This window comes from Gigantopelta aegis, chromosome 2 (assembly GCF_016097555.1).
Source record: "Gigantopelta aegis isolate Gae_Host chromosome 2, Gae_host_genome, whole genome shotgun sequence".
Classification (NCBI taxonomy): domain Eukaryota; kingdom Metazoa; phylum Mollusca; class Gastropoda; order Neomphalida; family Peltospiridae; genus Gigantopelta; species Gigantopelta aegis.
In genome coordinates, this window is record NC_054700.1 from 23998122 (window position 1) to 24018407 (window position 20286).

Below are 20286 nucleotides of genomic sequence, written 5' to 3' on the forward strand. Positions count from 1 at the left end.
AACAAATATTTTATATATTAGGCCTAATCACTAATACACACACTACCAGGGCCCATATTTTTTAAAGCTATCTTAGAGCTACAAAATCGTAAAACCATCGTAAGCTATGATGTCACTATGGCGTGTGATGTAGTAATGTCATAGCCTATGATGGTTTTATGGTTTTGTAGTGCTAAGAAAGCTTCGAAAATCCCTAGCCAGGGGCCCTATTTTCGAAGCCATCTTAGCCTACGAAATCGTGAAATCATCGTAAGCTATGACGTCACTATGGCATGTGCTGTAGTGACGTCACAACCTACGACGGTTTTACGATTTCGTAGCGCTAAGATGACTTCGAAAATAGGGCCCTAGGTCTTTAGATTGCACCAGAGTCGAGGCGATAAACGTTGTGGCCAAAATAAGTATGCTCGGTAAGCATGTCCAAATAAGTGTTTATATAAATGTTTATTAATCAACCTGCCGCAATATGTTGCAAACGGCCCGCATCATACGCGTTGTTAGCGGGCCGTAAAAGAAAAACTCATAGTACCCATGTGCTATACAAGATTTTACGGGTACCAGATGTTTCGCCCCCAAGCCAGTTCGACCCCAGTCAGTTCACCCCAGGTCTGTTCGCCCCCAGTCAGTTCGCCCCCAAATCGGATGTCAGTTCGCCCCTGCGTGCTTAACCAGTTCGCCCCCACAAAGGTACCAGTTCGCCCCCACAAATGTACTAGTTCGCCCCCACAAAAGTACCAGTTCGCCGAACGAGCAAACAGGGGCGAATCGAATAGGGGGCGAACTGGTACATGGTCAAACTGGGGGCGAAACGTCATAGGTCTCACTACACAGATCACTTCCGGGTGACAGTTCATTCATCACAGTCCACTATAGTTCCTAATTGGGACACATGTTATGGGTCACATATTCACTTCTAGCAAATGGTGAAGAATTAAAACAATATGTATGTTTAATGGTAAGCCTTCTGGCTGTATTTTGCCCATGTTATTTTGTAATATTGTGCATCGACCTTTTGGGACATGGGTATATAGCGCAAGTGACAGCCGGAGTGAATCGGTTAATGAACCACCTATTCGGACCGGTACTACAGCCAGATGCGGTCATATAGCAAAAAACTGAGACGGAAATGTTCTCAATTTTGGAGTGAAAATAAATGCTTATATAATGTATGTTTGCAATGGTGTATGTTGTTAGTGCCAACGAGAACCCGTTCTATGGGCAATCTTCGCTTGAAGTTGGGCAGTTTAACATGGGTTTCAAAGGCAGATGACATCTGTGTAGTGAGACCATAGCTTCAGATTTTACTTCCACCGGAAGTTCCGGTATTATTTTCTATTAAGTTACCTCGGAAATATTCTTTGTGAGTAATTCTCAAAAACACTTAGTTTACTTACTTTTGTAGACTCGTTTATTGAACAACTATTATTTTTGTTAATTTTCCATGCAGTTGCACTATAAATTTGCAATTTTTAAAAGGTAAATTTGCATGTTACAAATTGTATTCTGGTGTCATATGTTTTCGATACGATAACTTCGGATAAGCAAAAAATTAAAATATAATAAAAACAATACTTCGTACATCCAATACTACATTACTTTTCTCAAGTCACATTAGTTTATTCATGGAACCGAACATAGGGGTACTTCGGCCCTATCTGCCATTGTTTATCACGTGACGCGGTGAAGCTTCTCCTTAGTTACCTATGATTTGATAGTGAATTTAGGTCTCACTACACAGATGTTAAACTGCCCAACTTCAAGTGACAATTGCCAATAGAATGGGTTCTCGTTGGCACTAACAACATACACCATTGCGAACATACATTATATAAGCATTTATTTTCATTCCAAAATTGAGAACATTTCCGTCTCAGTTTTTTGCTTAGTTCATCAAGATAAACCTCGCGTGCAAGCACAACGGCGAGGTTTATCTTGTCTATCCATTCCACCATTCGCAGTTTCTGGACAACGGTTCCGAGGAATTTTGCTCGGAACGAAATTGCGATCAAAATAACAATTACCATCACATTTCCCCACCCTAATCGTATATTGTTATCTATTTCGAGCTCACTGAGACCAAGAAATACTTACTTTGAAATGATCTTCACTTTGAATTAAAGGAAAAAAGTCCGACTTTACCGAGCGGATTCTAGCAGCCACTTTCTAGCAGCCAATTATGCTGGCAGACAATATCAGCTGACACGCATGGCGACGTTCTAAACACGGACTTTTTTCCTTTAATTCAAAGTGAAGATCGAAATAGATAACAATATACGATTAGGGTGGGAAAATGTGATGGTAATCATTATTTTGACCGCAATTTCGTTCCGAGCAAAATTCCTCGGAACCGTTGTCCAGAAACTGTGAATGGCGGAATGGATAGACAGGATAAACCTCGCCGTTGTGCTTGCACGCGAGGTTTATTTTGATGAACAATTTTTTGCTATATGACCGCATCTGGCTGTAGTACCCGTCATGGCATCTGGCTGTAGTACCGGTCCGAACAGGTGGTTCATTAATCGATTCACTCCGGCTGTCACTTGCGCTATATACCCATGTCCCAAAAGGTCGATGCACAATATTACAAAATAACATGGGCAAAATACAGCCAGAAGGCTTACCATTAAACATACATATTGTTTTAATTCTTCACCATTTCCTAGAAGTGAATATGTGAACCATAACATGTGTCACAATTAGGAACTATAGTGGACCGTAATGAATGAACTCTCACCAGGAAGTGATCTGTGTAGTGAGACCTTAAAATCTAGTGACAGATTTTGTCAAACTGGGTTTGAAGTCAGTTTGATAATTTGGGTCATTTACACCATGAAAAGCTATACTAGAGCCGTGCAACTTATGAACTCTAACCAATACACCAAAAGATAGATGCACCATACCATCCAATAAAAACTATATCACATTGTTACTCCTTGGTCATCCATGCAATAGATGGCCATCAAACAAGCAGCCACTATAAGGTAATGTATGACCTTGTTGGTAGTTCTGATATGGGGAACATACAAAGAAGCTAATTATCTAGTTAGATCATTAAAAATATTAGTTTTGCTATGGACAACAATTGTTTCATATTGAAGTGTTGAAATCCTGTTTTTTTCTCTGTATATTTCAGCATGAAGATCCACATATTTATTAATGGCAGATACAAATTCTACTTTTATAGTAGAATACTATGTTATATATTCACAATACCATCAAAACTGTTTGTCACTATGACTGTACATTCGAAAAAATTCATTATGCACAAAATCATAGAAATTAGGGTGAATTTGGATATTGACCGTGTGTCCTTGAATTTTGACCATTTACAATGAGAAACTCAGTGTTAGACACTCAGATCAATTTATTTATTACATGTAAGAACACTAGAATATACATTTTGACACACACACCCCTAAAAAAAAAAAAAAAAAAAAAAAATGGACATATTTGCAATATTTACCCAAATAGGGCCCCCATACGCTTGGCTCAAATCCACATGGATGTAATTACCTTTTTTAAGGATGCTACACTAGTACATTTTAATTTTGGCTTGGTAAACTTATATTTTTGGGGATAAACAGTAATTTCATGTTTTACATTATGGTCTCACTACACAGATGTCATCTTCCATTGAAACCCATGTTAAACTGCCCAACTTCAAGCGAAGATTGCCAATAGAACGGGTTCTTGTTGGTACTAACAACATACACCATTGAGAACATACATTATATAAGCATTTATTTTCACTCCAAAATTGAGAACATTTCCGTCTCAGTTTTTTGTTATATGACCGCATCTGGTTGTAGTACCGGTCCGAACAGGTGGTTCATTAACCGATTCACTCCGGCTGTCACTTGCCCCAAAAGATCGATGCACAATATTACAAAATAACATGGGCAAAATACAGCCAGAAGGCTTACCATTAAACATACATATTGTTTTAATTCTTCACCATTTCCTAGAAGTGAATATGTGAACCATAACATGTGTCACAATTAGGAACTATAGTGGACTGTGATGAATGAACTCTCACCCGGAAGTGATCTGTGTAGTGAGACCTTAGTCAATTTCAGTCGATCATTTACAACAGTTAACGGCCAAGATGCCTAAAACATGTTGTGCAGTTGGCTGCCTAAACCATAACTTGATGTTAAAAAAAATATCGTTTTACAAATTTCGAAAAGAAGAGACCAGACACCACTTCTGGTTAGAGGCACTAAAACATGACAAATCTGATGCAATACCATGGCTTCCCACACAGAATGCGACTACGTTGAGTTTAATGTTGTTGCTTGTCAACAATAACCGACGTTAATAGCAACCAAAATGGTTAAAGCATGTGCATTGATAACATTTCCACATTATACTGTAAATAAAATACACAATTCCATCTACTTTAATGGAGAAAAAAACCCGGATGCATCCAGTTCTTGAATAAAGAGTATACTCTTTTTATCATCACATTTGTGTGAATGTGGTCTTCATTTTTCATTTAATCTAATTTTAGAGTTCAATCAAGACATTCTCTATACTTTATTTTGCCATCTTCGGCTACTACATCTTATTTATTTATTTATTAACTTTTATTTTTAAAATAAAAGTATATGCAGTTAAATTACACACACACATATAATAATAATAATTTATTATAAAAGTTCTTTTTTAAACTTTTGTGTGTGTGTGTGTGTGTGTGTGTGTGTGTGTGTGTGTGTGTGTGTGTGTGTGTGTGTGTGTGTGTGTGTGTGTGTGTGTGTGTGTGTGTGTGCAAATGTGTCTGTAGCAGGCCTGCAGTACGAAAATATAGGTTTTCTACTACTTTATATATAAATATGGCTTCTCCCCCTACCAAAATTGTCCCTACTACTCAAGATTTTGCCCCCTACCCAACTCCAGATATTGTACCTATGGACGTGTAATAGTCCAAATGTATAATGTATTAAACAATAAAGGTATACTTGTATCTCGGATACATACAAACGCATACATGTGTATAATATATATATATATATATATACACACACAGACACACACACACACACCGATATATATATATATATATATATATATATATATATATATATATATATATATATATATACCGTATATATATATATATATATATATATATATATGTTGTGTTTGTTTTTTTTTACTCTGTCATGAATCAATGTAATTTGGTGGTTGTGGCACATTTGTAGATTTTGCTTCTGTTCAAGTTAAAGGACTTACAAAAATGTACCTTTTTGCATCTACATTTTATTTTATGGTATTCTGCAGTTCTTCGGATTATGTGTGTGTGTGCATGTATGTGTGCACATAATCTGCTTCAGCAATTATCTGCAATAAAATGAATGGTCATCGCCATATTTGATATTTGTTTTCCTTTCTAAAAACACTGTTTCACATGGAGAATAATATGACATTTAACCATCTCATTCATACATTTTCCTCGAATATGCTACATAAGTGCATCTATACAAGAGGTAATTTAACCCAGGTTAAAAGCAACTTAGGTTAAATATGTGTAGTCTAGCAGAAGGCATATTGATACAGATCAGTTTACTAACAGTCATGATAATTGCCCGACATGTATCTCCTTTCTCCACATATATCTTATGAAAAAATAGATTTTTTCAGACAAACGATATGTCGTGTAGTTTTAGTGTTTGCACGAACGATTTTCTTCAGTGGTTCAGATACAAATGAAAAGGTTAACCAGCAACGGTAATCAAATGAGAATCTAAGATGGGCGATTTTTTTAGCTTTTCTCCAAGTTCTTATCATAAATACTAAATTATTATTATTATTTGGTATGCTGGGACTAACTTGAAAGCTGCCATTTACATTTCAGCACACTACCCCATTGGTTCTGTTACAGGGGAGTACTTGTTGGCGCCAAACAATAGTCTGAGCTTCCGGATCTGAACGGAAAGACCCGAAGTTCTGCGAATCCACGATCGATTCAATCGATGCTGCAACTCAGTTTCATCATGTTCTAATTTCCACTTTGTTATTATAAAGTCCCTTATTAAACGTACTATTTTCTTCACTGTGTATATCATATTTTAAAGTTACATTCTCTGGTTACCATATTATAACATGTACAAATGTGAAATACAAGCTCAAATGCACTTTTAAAAAGGTTGCGTGTGTTCGCTATGAACGGATGTCATCTAACGTATACACTTGATTCGTCGCCTGTGCCACCATAGCTTGGCAAAGCACAAACGACAGCCTGTTATCAGTTTCAGTTAACACGTGCGTTTGCCGATTTCAAATTTTAGTGTTCGTGTCAAAAAATTAAAAGAGAAATCTTGCGCTGTACGAAGAACGATCGGTTAAGGATACGGTACTAGAGTCTTTAGTTAAAACCGGTTTGATCTTGACAACGTATTATCAACAGTCGTACCTTCCTATTTCAGAATTGATATTTTATAAAGTGTTAAGTTTAGTTTGTATATTAGTAACACATTAATCATGTATATATTTTTAAAATAAAATATACTAAAGTAGACAATGAACGTTTTTACTTCTTAATTTTACGTGTTAAAATCGACAAATTCAAATAAATATTATTTCATTTGGAAAGGGTAAAGTTGGGGGGGGGGGGTTGTTTAACAACATCAAAGATAAAGCATATTGATTTAATAATCATCTGACCCCATACAACGATAAATAAAATGTGTTGAGTGCGTCGTTAAATAAAACATATCCTATCCTTCCTTCCATCTGCTGTTGGATGTCGAACATTTGGTAATTTTGACATATAATCTTAGAGAGGAATCGGGTGCATGTGCAGGGGGAGGGTATTGGAGGTCGAAACCCTTACTTGCCTAAGCTTTAAAAAATTTGAAATGTATTTTTGGGGGGAGCATAGCCCCATATAAACTTTGCTCAACACAGTCTATAACCCCAACCGCGCTGAAAGTCCCTGCATACACACCTTGGAAACCTGCTACATTTTTTTTTTAGCAAAGGATCGTTTATATGTACCATCCCACAGACAGGATATCACATACCATTGTCTTTTATATACCCGCCAATGGGGATCGATCCTAGACTGACCGCACATTTCCAAAAAAACACCTTTTTAGTTCTTAAGTAATGAATAAAAATAACATAGTCTTGAAAAATGTTACGTAAATCGAACACAATACCCTCTTCCTCTACCCCTAGAGCGTTACGTGATTAGTAACACCCCCTTACATGTAACGCGTATGCCAACAGCTGGCCACTGTCAAAATTTCAAGGCAAATCCCCCACCCAGTGACCCCTGGAAAGGCGTTGTACCATACCTCTATGAATATAAATATGTTTTGGAGATATGAGACGACCCCTTAATCAAGACAGTTAAATTTGTTCAAAAATTGCGAAATCTCACATGATCTCTTGTTGGGGAATTCTATACTTGTGATAAGCCAATGAAAACCGAGATCGGTACGAGCCCGTCAAAAGTGTCCCACTTTCAAAATACTGGCTTTGTTTTTGACCTGGATAAGCCAGCGTAGTGAGACCAATGCGGAGTGCGGCGTCATATATGCACAAAACGTAATTGGATTTTCTGTTCTATATGCTTAAATAATAAAAATATTCCAGATACTGCCGCTTTAATAAATTGATTTAGCAAGGGTTGTACTTGTTTTCATTACAATATATGTTTCAGAATCAATGCATATATTTCAACGTAACCACACAGGTGTCACAAAGTAAATAAATATACAGAAGTTCACATCCATTTTTTTCGCTTCCTATTTATTGCACGAGTTTATTGTGCGCAAGAAATTTACCACGAAAATAACGTATGTGAGGTTCTGTATTTATTACATACCTTTAAAAAATACATTGTTTTTTTTCTCATACCTGCAATGCTAGGCGCGTTCTCTTATTATTTTATTCCAAAAATAGTTACCATTTTCTGATGAGCGATTATAGTTTTTGCACGAACGATCCGTCGTTTGTGTCGATATTGGTTTTGCATAAACGACAGACGAACAACAAAATCATTTGTGCCAAATTTTATGCCCTGAAATGAATTATGAATATATCTACACGTTTTTGAAGAACATTGGTTGTCGACCAGCACCACTGTGTTCGAGATTAGAAAGTTCCCCTTGCTTTTTTGTTCTTTAGAGTTTGTTTTAGATTGGATTTTTTGGATGCTTTGTAAACAGTCATGCTACTCTTAACGGCTTATACCTATTGTCGTTATCGTCTAGAATGCCAACCAGTCATCATTCCAAAGTTAACTTTTGTTTTGGGCATAAATTTGTCAATAACATTGTCAGTTATATTTCCTGCGAGACATTAATGTTTATACTTCAACGTGAGAATAGAACAATTTGTGCAGATACATTTCACTGCACCTGGCATTAGCAGTCGACAACATCATAACAACTTGACTTATTAGCAAAACAAAATAAAAATTGTCAAAAAATTAAATCTTTACTTAGTAATCATCAACTAATGTTAGGAAGTATTCTCATAATAAATATTAAACATATTGTGCAAACTGCAGTCTGTGGTTTAGTTTCATGTTAAACTAGTGTAATATATAATTTTGCCTTTTTTTCTTTTTTTACATACATTTTTTAAATTAAATTTTTATTTTGTATAATTATTATTGTACTGTAGGCATGGGTTGTCTTATAATATTGAGTACTCTAGAACAGAAATCTTTGTGAGTACAGTTTGTGCTTACAGTAGGATAACTAATGTGGGGTGGGGGGGGGTTGGGGGAGGGCAGAAGCTTCAAGTTTGAGTTTATTATTTATTTAAACACTGTATTGTATTGGCTTAATTGGCAAATATTTTACAAGCTGTCCAGCGATCCTACTTTTTTGTACTTTTTGGTCTTTGTCCTATTTTTCCTACTTTTTCTTTAAAATACTTATTTTTTTGGTACTTTTTTGTTTAAAAATGCCACGAATTGCTGTTAAAGTGTGCATATTCCTTGTGTTATTATAAAAGTCAACAGTTAAGGGAATTATTTTTATTTTTCTTGGCAGCAAAATATATTTCCCAATTTGTGGCACCATATAATCTCAACATATTAAAATTACACCCTCAAAGCCAACATATTTTCCAATGATTAACATGATTATAATATACAATGTGTATGCATGACTTCAGAATCTGTAATACATTATGAAAAACTTAAATTAATCATGTTAACTCTTGTTTTACTGGGCACCAGCATTCCTATGCATGTAAATATGTATACTGATTAATATACTGTACAGTAATTTGAAATACCGGTAACTGTATAATGTGACCGTTGCATAAGATTCATATTATTTTTGATAGAACACAAAATACATGTACAAACTGAGCACCACAGAAAAAAGTGTTTTCTCGATATGAGCATGAATAATGTTGCTACGTACAGTTTCAGTCGTACTTTTGTCCTACATTTTCCTACTTTTGTCCTACATTTTTTATATTTTCATTCCTAATTGTGTCCTACTTTTTCATAAGGGTGTGCTGGACAGCCTGATTTTATAAAGAGGGGATGGGGCACCTAAACGTACACAGCCCTAATAGGTCTTGTCAGAATAAAAACTGGCCAATATGTTAGTATACATAAGTGGAGGGCCAAAGATGTGGTCCCCACCAACCCACTCTCTGGCTATGCCAGTTATTTATGGGGGGGGGGGGGGGGGGGCGAAGGTTGGTTAACTCATCATACGGAGGGATCAATTCACAATGTGATTGTCACTATTCTAGTAAGTTGATTAATAAAAATGTCATTAAATAGTTTTTTTCACATTGGCCTAGTTATAGGTCCTTGGTCAGTTGTAACAGACCTCCGGTGGCTATATTGGCCCGAGGCATTGTCTTGGGCCAATATAGCCACCGAAGGGCCGTTAGAACTCCCCTCGGACCTATAACAAGGCCAATGTGAAAAAAACACATTTAATAAATTAATATACGGTAAACAAACTGACCTCAAAACATTTCACTCAAAACCACTGAAATATTAAGCTTTATTTAGAGTAAAACAACTTGAAATGCATTTCTGAATATCTACAACTGTTACCAGCTGATAATAACCATAAGCGTATAAGACAGGGTGTGTGTGTGTGTGTGGGGGGGGGGTCAACTGCCCCCCAGTCCTGGAGAAAATCCTCAAATTCGGGCAAAAACAATAGAGAAATTCAGGCAAAATGAGATGGCCTGAACACGTACATGTATCACAATGTATTTTCATTATTCCACCCAAAATAATGTGTGTGGCGATTCGTTTACAACACTGTAGCTCTTTGGCAGTAATACTAATATGAATAAATGTTGTAATCCAGATTTGGGTACTTTTGTTTAATTCGGGCAAAAATCAGTCTGCCCCCCCCCCCCCCCCCCCCCCTCCCATAATAACATTGCTATACTAACAAGATCTGGTCAGAACAGACAAAAAAACTGTTGTGCCCAAACCAGCTCCTACATACATTTGTATTTAACCAAAACATAGACAGCCATTTTTAGCCCGCCTGCATATTTTTAATCAAAAGGCCTGAAGTATGATGTTGATTGTGTGAATTGTGCAAGAAAAAAACAAACATGGAATTTTATTGCATATAACTAGTTTTTTATTTGATCAATATGTTGACAATTTTTTTTTTTTTTTTCATCTTTTAAAACTTAAACTTGTTTTGTTTTCAAATTGTCATACCGGTAATACCTGTTAATGAATCATTTTTTTTTTTTTTTTTTTTTTTTTTTATAGATTTAAAATCATAATGCTAGACCATTTCCCCTGAAATTCTTTAGCAGTCATGACAACCAGATTTGACATGGACAGTGGAAGACTCAAACTGCAGACGGCCTTGAAAAGGAATGATAATTTTGAAGGTCACATTTTCGATACTGGCACCAAGAGCGCTAGCCTTGCTAAGGCTGAACGTGAAATTAAGGTACATATGTCTGAGAGCAGGAAGTTATTACATCTTCCCCACTCCGGTGGATCCATTCAGCTGAAAGGGCTTTTTCTCATTCCAGCCAGTGCACCACAACTTTCTGTGGGAAAGTGTATATAAAAGACCCCTTATTGCATTAGAAAAAAATGTCGCGGGTTTCCTCTGATGACTGAGTCAGAATTACCAAATGTTTGAGATCCAGTAGCCGATGATTAATTAATCAATGTGCTCTAGTGGTGTTGTTAAACAAAACAAACTTCTAGTTACATCTTCCTGAACCATTTCTGGCAGGATTTGTTGTCTGGTGGAAGTCCCATTTTTCAATCTAAATTTAATCGGTGTCTTCCCACCATTATACTAATACTTATTTAAAATAATTTGAAACAAATTTTGATTTCATAAGAAATAATTTTAAAAAAAATATTAACATTAACCCCTTAGCATATAGTTTTCATATTCATGAGAAAGTTGTTAATTATTAACAGCAGCAGTCAAATTTTAATTGGGAGGTGGGGTAGGAGGGGTGCACTGCTTTGGTTTAATAGTACCGGGTAAACATTAGGGCACCAAGGCAAGTTCGAGGGACACCAAGACGAACGTTTCCTTCAGAAGAGGAGCAAAAGGGCAACTTACTTTCTGTCAAGTTTTTGAGAAAAAAATGATTTCACTTTACTGTTTTTTACATGCACATCATGGAGTGTATAGGTAGGGCAACACAGCATTTATCGTCGACAACATCTGATTTTTGGGGAAGGGAGGAAATATTTTATTTAACGACGCACTCAACACATTTTATTTATGGTTATATGGCATCGGACATATGGTTAAGGACCACACAGATATTGAGAGAGGAAACCCGCTGTCGCCACTTCATCGACTACTCTTTTCGATTAGCAGCAAGGGATCTTTTATATGCACCATCCCACAGACAGGATAACACATACCACGACCTTTGATATACCAGTCATGGTGCACTGGCTGGAGCGAGAAATAGCCCAGTGGCCCACCGACGGGTGATTTTTGGGCCGTCAAGGCAAGATAGGAAGGAAACCGTAGCACCTGACATCATTGCTGTGCTAACATTTGAACCCTGGAACAGACCCTAATAGCTTTGGTTTAAAATTTCATTTCCATTATACTGTTTTGATAGATCATCACATTTTTAACTTGATTCATTTAGGCTACAGCATATTTATTATTATTATTATTATTATTATTTTTGTATCTCATTTCCCCGTTTCCTTTTACTCCTTTGATTTCCATCTCGTTTCTTCCCGATCTGGCAATTCCTCCTATCTTTCGACTTCTTTCGCTGTCCACCTCCACATCCCAGTCCTTGTCTATCCAACCATGACATATGCTTGTCTCTTGTGGTTATCCTTGCCACACACCTGTCATTCCCCATCAGCTTTTAGCTGTGGGCTTAGTCTGACCACTTCTGGAAGTGTTCAGTAGTTACTTCTGGCATTGTCAAGAGGCTCCACTACTACCAGGGTTGGTAGTTAGTGCCGTGGGTCAGACCAGCTATGTTAGCAGCAGGTGGGTACAAGGAAGTACACAGAGTCTCAATCTAATTAACATTAGCTTCACTATTACATGTGGATCTAACAGCAGTCCATTGAAGCTCATGTCCAGTTGATGTTTCATTCGACCAATCAAAACCTTAATTGCAAAATCATGCCAGTGATTTGAAAAGAATTTGAAAATATTCGGGATTATGCCATGGGTATACGAAATGATTCGGGTGAATTATAAAGTATGCCGAAACTAATTTCAATATAAAATTTTATATAAAATTTGTTTCAAGACGGGGAAAAACCCCCGTGATGGTATATCCATAAAATCTGTTTATACTAGTATACAATCCAGAGTTTATTACTGCACTTTTCCCCCTGTTTTTTTCAATGTTGAAATGGACTAACAAGTTTGCCTATTGCATAAATACATGTAGTCTCGCTCGATATTTTTAGAATTTGTATGCTCCTGAATAACGCTATACAAGGCGAAGTGTAATTGGTTGATATTTAAATTGTTATTCATTGATGAAATGTCACCTGGACATAGGAGTCCACGCAATGCTGTTAGATCTACTGGTAGACCAGTAGAGCTAATTTTAATAAGATTGACAGAGACTGAACCCGTGGAGGAAGTTGAGACAGGCTAGTTTATAAACGTTGAATGTTTTTTTTACTCTTCTTACTAAAATATGCCCATAAATTATGAACATGAGTTTTTTTTCTCTGATTTATTTTGCAAATAAACATAATGTTATTATAAAAAATTCCTGTTTTGTTATTAGTTTAGAAATCACATTTTTTAGGCACTGAAAGAAGAAAATATGAAACTACGCACTGAATTGGAAGAAACCAGGTAAAGAGATCTGTCTGTATAATTAATTCACCATTACGACCTAATAATAGTAATAATGTTTCATAAGTTCATCAACCCTGCGCGTGCTGTAACCTCACCGTGGTGCAGGGGTGTAACATTCTTTTTGAGATTGGCCAATACAGCACAAATCCCCTTGTTTTCTTCGAGATACAATTGAAATTTTGAGTAAAAGTCAGTATCTATCTGTGATATTTGTATTTTTGGACAGTTCTTTACACTGTGTTTTTATTTAACTGTTGAATTTTTGAATTGATGTTGATCATCGCTTTAGATTTGCGTTTACCATAGTTTGACACCCAATAGCCGATGTATTTTTCGTGCTGGGGTGTCGTTAAACATTCATTCATTCATTCATTCATAAGTTCATCTGGTTGTAAACTTCTTAGATCTTTTGTAAGAAAAATACTACATATTTAGATATTATGTATTTTATTTCAACTCATTATTCTTTTGGAATCACTGAAAACAGCTCATTCTTGAGAGAGATGCATTTGCTTATTATAAAAAATGACAGCAATTCAAATTGTGTGTGCTATTCTGTTTCTAAATGTAGACCGAGTGCCACAATTACCAGGTGTTAGACTCCAGGTAGCTGTAGTTTAAAGATTGCTGGTGTATGAAAAAACATTCCTTTTCTTTATAGAATTAAAATTATTTTCCATCAAGACAATAATATAGAGTTTTATATGTTAATTGTTAGTGAGAAAGGAGAGGGTGTAGTGGCCTTACACCTATCTATTGAGTCATTAAAACTCGCTCTGGGAGGGAGCCGGCATCGGGTTGCAAATCCTGTACCTACTAGCCTAACCACAACACCACCGAGGTCCATTTGCTTTTTTAAAGCAGGGTAATTATTTCCATTAGATTATGTATTCGATATAATTTCTAATGTAATTACTGATGCATATTTTTATGAACAGGTCAACCCTTCGTCAGTTGGTGACTGAAAGTTCTCACGAGAATTTTGATGAACGGCGTGTCAATTTGCTCAAATGTCAGATTATTCAGCTGGAACGACAGGTGTGTGTGTCATTTAATTTAGAGAAAAACGTTAACAGTATTTTACATTTTTTGTGCAGAATGTATATTTAATCTATTTCAGGATTTTATTTCTAAAATTTGACTTGACGACAATGGCTTTGACTTTGGGAATTTTTGTGTCATTTCACAAAACAAAAGATGGAATTTTCATCTTATTAAAACCAAGTTAGATTTTAAAAGTAATACTGTACATCAGGGGTGGGGAAAAATAAAATTGTCAATCTGTCCCATGTGACGTCATCACTAGGCCAATCGAATTAAAATGAGCTCCACTGGTTAATAACTATTACCTGTGGATCTAACAGCAGTCCCAATCAAAACCTTACTTGCAGAATCATGCCAGTGACATGAAAAGAATTTGAAAACTTTCAGAATTATGCCGAGGGTATACGAAATGATTCGGATGAATTACGAAGTATGCCGGAAACTAATTTCAATATAAAATTTTAATGTTGAACTTTCATTTCAAGATGGAAAAAACGTGATATTATAGCCATAAAATATATTCATTCTAGTATGCAGTTCAGAATTTATTACCGCACTTTTGCCCCCATTTTTTAAATGTTGAAATAGGCCTTAAATTATATTATCTCAAGCGTTTGACTGAGTGCTAAACTTATTATGTTAAACTTTTGACTTATTATCTCTAGTGCTTGATTTGTAATCTCCAGCGCTCGACTTATTATCTTTAGCTCTCGACTTCTGTATCAGTACTGTACAGCCAAAAAGAGAATTGAAAAAGAAAACGACATAACAATCATGTTGACAAGTGTTAATATGATGAGCGCTTGACATAATACATTGATAGCTTGAGATAATAAGTTGAGAGCTCAAGATAATAAGCTACACTTTTTCCATTAGTAGCAAGGTATCTTTATATGCACACTTTCACAGACAGGAAAACAACTACCACGGTCTTTGACCAGTTGTGGTGCACTGTTTGGAATGAAGGAAAAAACCCAATACTGTAAATCATGAAATTAATGCGAGCAAGTAATTAATGCAAAAAATGCGGCAAACACATCAACGCAATAATAACTTGACACATTTTGTTTAGACTCATTCCCAATACAAAAAATTTGCAGGATTTTATTATAATACTTCTCAATAAAATAAAACTTTTATAATATAAAGATGAAACAAAATACAAAAACAATTGTTCTTAAATGTCTTTTTGTGAATACTTCAAGAATCTTTCTTTCGTTTCGATGTTGCCATTCTATTTTCACTTTCCTGGAATATCATAGCGGTTATATAATATTATGATGTTCCAAATGTTTTGTTTTTAAAAAGCTCATTTTGCGATGTGAGTATTTTTTAAATTTTCTAACACTTCGGATTACTGTATACATTTAAACTGTTTTGAACATTTGTAAAATTATAATCAACAAATTTTATTACTAAATATATTCCTGTAAAAATGAAACAGTAGAAAATTATATAACCGTAACCAACAATCCGTGCGTATTTCTTCAAACCATTTGGCTCGACTCTATACATGGCATTTAAATTTAGACTGGTCGCAAGTTGTCACTGTTGCAATATATCGCATTTGTTAACGTCTATTCCTGTGCTGCACATCAAGTGTATAAAATCAGTCTAAAACAATTATTAGAATAATACGTCTGCGTTCGCGTGAAATATTGTGCCCTGTAATAGCGACCCGTTTACCTTTTATTCCTACTAGTGGATTAATTAGAAGCAATCACCACACAAAAGTGCGAGGCATACCCTTAACAATAAGGTGTAGTTATACTAATTACACTACTTTAAGTAATTAGGGCTTCTTGGTCCACCCACCATGCGATTAGCTTCAGGTTATGTAGTAGCTGTGAAAACAACTACTGACATGAAAGATGAAGCCCAAACAATATAATAACAACAGAACTGGTTTTTATGTGATGTGGACTTTTAACCGACGCATTAATAAAAATATGCATTTTTGTTCACTCATGTACGGACGCAATAATATCATGACGTATTAATTACATGATTTACAGTAAATTGAATGGATCCACCAAGGTGGTTCAATCCTGTGATGCAAGCACCTCAGGCGAGCACTCAACCAGGTTCCAGCCAGAAACCCTCACAGTCCGTACCATCCCTTTCTCAAGCGTTTAGTAGTCTCAATGAGATGCCGGTGCCAGACCTGTATCAGTGCTCAAGGTGGACACACTCGCTACTGACTGTGTGAAATTTGCTCTGGACCCCCTCTAGTGATGTGGCTCATTTGCATATGGCAGGTGCGCTCTTTTCATGGATTATTGCTCCTTTCCATACCTTCGGACATTTCTCTTTCCATGTTATAATGTTTCATACACGGCAGTAAAAATTTATCATCAATTATATTTGTCTTTTGTGTGTCACAATAACTTTTGCCTTTTAGTGTATATATATATATACTGAACAAAATAAGAAACGTCCGCTAACTTTGCTTGAAAATAACTTGATGAAAACAAACAGGGGGAATAATTGTTATATATGCGTTTAAAGAGTGTTCCATGATGCATCGTTTGGTGTAAAAATCATGGCCATAGGTTAACAGAAACTGGGAGAAATTTTGACCAAGTGTGGTAGGGGTTAAAAATAAAAACACCCACTTAATAACGGGTATGACCACCTCTTGAATTGACCACTGCAGTGCATCGCAGGCGCATAGAATTGACTAAAGTGTTTCTGCCTGTGGAATATTGTTCCATTCCTGAATGAGTGCTTGACGAAGTTCGTTGACGTTAGCGGGTGGGTTGGGATGACGCCTCAATCGTCTGTCCAGACTATCCCAGACATGCTCGATGGGGTTGAGATCAGGACTTTTACCGGGCCAGTCATCAATGAAATCAATGTTATTTGTCCTAAGAAAATTTACAGTGTCTCTAGCTGTATGAGAGGTGGCATTATCATGCTGAAAAATCGAGATGTTGGCGTTGTTATGGAACAGAGGAATGACGTGATGAGTGAGAATGTCATCGCGGTAACGTTGAGCATTTAAATTGCCATCAATGACGACTAGTGGTGAACGATAACCATGGGCAATGGCTGCCCAGACCATGACAGAACCCCCACCCCCGAAACGATCTCATTCAAGAACACAATAGTCAGCATAGCGTTCATTTCTCCTACGGTAGATGCGCACCCTGCCATCACCACGTTGTAAAGAAAATCTGGATTCATCCAAAAAAAGAACGGTATTCCAGCGTCGCCGTATCCAATGAGTGTGTACACGTGCCCAATTAAGACGATTTAGACGATGACGTTGCGTTAAAACGCATCCGACGTAAGGACGTCGTGCATGTAAACCGTTCTCCCGCAGACGATTATGAACAGTTTGCCCACTGATTCGGTTATTATGAAGCCCAGGTGTGTTAGCAGCAGTAGCAGTGGCAGTTTGGAATCGATTGCGCAAATGCGCGTTCGTGATATAGTGGTCTTGACCACGCGTTGTAACAGACGGACGTCCACGAAGTGGCAAGTCGTTAGTGCTTCCTGTCGTTCGAAATCTTACGTGAAGATTTCGTATCGCTCGACTAGAACTCCCAACATGCCTTGCAACGTCTTCTGTCGACATGCCAGCATCAAGCATGCCAATCACCCGTTCGCGTAAATTTTAGAGTATTCTTGGCATACTAAAAATGCTACAATGTAAAAAATGTTAATTTTTTTACAAATTTTTAAGCGTTTTCGTTCACTTGACAACAATGTCAGTAAGACAAGTAAAACAAATTGACCGAATACTACACGGGACATGTCGAACCATGCATGCACGTGCAAATTGAATTTCACGTTGTTGACGATTAACAGTGCAAAAATAATCGATAAAATTCATGAATCCTGATAATACAGCTCACGGCTAATACTACCTATATAATTTCATTACACAATGAATTCTTTAACACAACAAATACTATATGTACAAATCGGAAGTTTCTTTTTTTGTTCAGTATATATCTTTGCAGTAGCTTTGTATCTCACCTAATCAGTGTACCACAACTGGTTAAAGGCCGTAGTATGTGCTTTCCTGTCAGTGGGTAAGTGCATATATAAAAGATTCCTTGCTGCATTAGAAAATGTAGTGGGTTTCCTCTGATGACTGCGTGTCAGAATTACCACGTTTGAAATCCAATAGCTTATGATCAATTAATCAATGTGCTCTAGTGTTTTCGTTAAACAAAAAACAAAAACAAACTTGTATCTCACCAGATCGATCTCGACAATATAAAATAAATAATTTGTAATGTAAAATTGAAGATTGATTCAGTTCTTTAAAAACATAAATTGAACACCTAGAGTATATATATATATATATATATATACTCTTCAAAAAAAGAAACTTGACATTGATAAAAATAATGCTATCGGATTATTTTTACAGAATCAAAAACATCGGCAAGACAGTCAAGTACGTAAGTGAGCGAATGGTGATGCAAAAACACTAGAAAACATGTCCGATTCGCATAAACATAGCCAGAGTCAAAGTTTTTTGACATCCAATAGCTGATGGTAAGATAAAATATCAATGTGTTCTAGTGGCGTTGTTAAATAAAACAAACTTTACTGTTCTTTTTTTTTAGTCAACATTTGTACTGAAATGCAAAAATGCAACCCTCAGAGTAGCACACAGCCTCATGAAGTTTGTAACTTTGCATGCCGAACCCTCAGTTGGTGGGGCATAAAAGGCCACATCAGCAGTAATTCAAACAGACCACATAACGACAGTATAAGTAACGCAATAATGCCATCAGCTCAATGCAATAATGCCGTTGGGAGATTGCAAGCAGGGCAACTCAACAAGTGGTGTTGTACCATGCCCAGATATACTGTTTCGGACATGTACAGAGTAATCCCCTTCCCATGGCGTCTTGATCTTTGGTTGCTTGTATCATATCTACCAGGTTTTTTTTAATTAAACTTTGAAAATCAATGTCAAGCTTCTTTTTTTGAAGAGTATATATGTACACACACATATATATATATATATATATATATATTGCAGTTGAGCAGTCGCCAAACCCAGTCTGTATGTATTGATATGGTTCATTGTATGGCGGCTGCATAAATAGTCTCGCCAGATAATTTTAAAATTTGTATGCTCCCAAATAACATTATAAAAGGCGAAGTGTGATTGGTCGATATTTAAATTATTATTTACAGACGAAATATTACCTGGACATGGGAGTCCACGCAATGCTGTTAGATCTACTGGTAGACCAGTAGAGCTAATTTTAATCAGATAGTCATTATGCTACCCTCCTGGGGATGGGGGCTGGGGAGGGGATAAAAAGGAATTTAAAAAACCTAAAATAATATACATCATGTATGCATAAACTGTAACATTTAAAAGGTGATATTTGCCAAATAGTGTAAAACAAATTATTATCACAGTGGCGTTTTGCAGTTTGTATTTTTTTATCTTGAATCATGAACAGAACAATATTCATTAAAATAAGAAAAGAAAAAAAACCTTTTAATCACATCGGCAACAAAATTAAAAAATCTAATTGTGTACGTTTAGCCTAATGGAATAAATGTTTTGACAAGAATATAAGTTTTGAATTTTAACTCCCATATGTATATAAAGTACAAGTATTCGCTGATTGGATAACCAATCACTTGACCTCTACCGGCTCAAGTGAAAACCAGTGCTCATAACAACAACAAAGGTTGAAACCATTTTTAAGTTTATATACACTACACTGAAGTCCACAATAAATACATTTATAGATTATTTTAGTACATTTTATGTTATTTTAATGCAGTGGCAAAGGCCTCTTGCCATTTTATCGAACTTTTGAGACTCAACCCGACAGGGCTCAGTACACGGGTGTTGATTGCAACGACACTTCCATCGAGATAGGACTGATTGTAATCAGTTGCAAACTCTGGATCTTTTGTTTTAATTGAAGTGTAATGCCTTGAGATCTTTCTCACCAAGAGTGGTGCATGC

At 36.2% G+C, this 20286-nt stretch overlaps 1 protein-coding gene across 5 annotated transcripts in view; it reads left to right on the forward strand.

Annotated features, from left to right (window-relative positions):
* Positions 1–288: 288 nt before the first annotated feature.
* Positions 289–20286, forward strand: part of LOC121382960 — a 50577-nt gene continuing 30579 nt past the window's right edge. The window contains exons 1-4 of one of the 5 annotated variants that reach the window (XM_041512662.1): positions 289–410; positions 10724–10910; positions 13234–13283; positions 14225–14324. In XM_041512662.1, coding sequence (XP_041368596.1) covers positions 10773–10910; positions 13234–13283; positions 14225–14324 — 288 coding nt within the window. In that variant the 5' untranslated portion in view covers positions 289–410; positions 10724–10772. Of the gene's footprint in view, positions 411–1310; positions 1477–10723; positions 10911–13233; positions 13284–14224; positions 14325–20286 lie in introns of those variants that run through there. The other 4 variants (XM_041512655.1, XM_041512671.1, XM_041512680.1 and 1 more) reach the window with 4 other exon arrangements.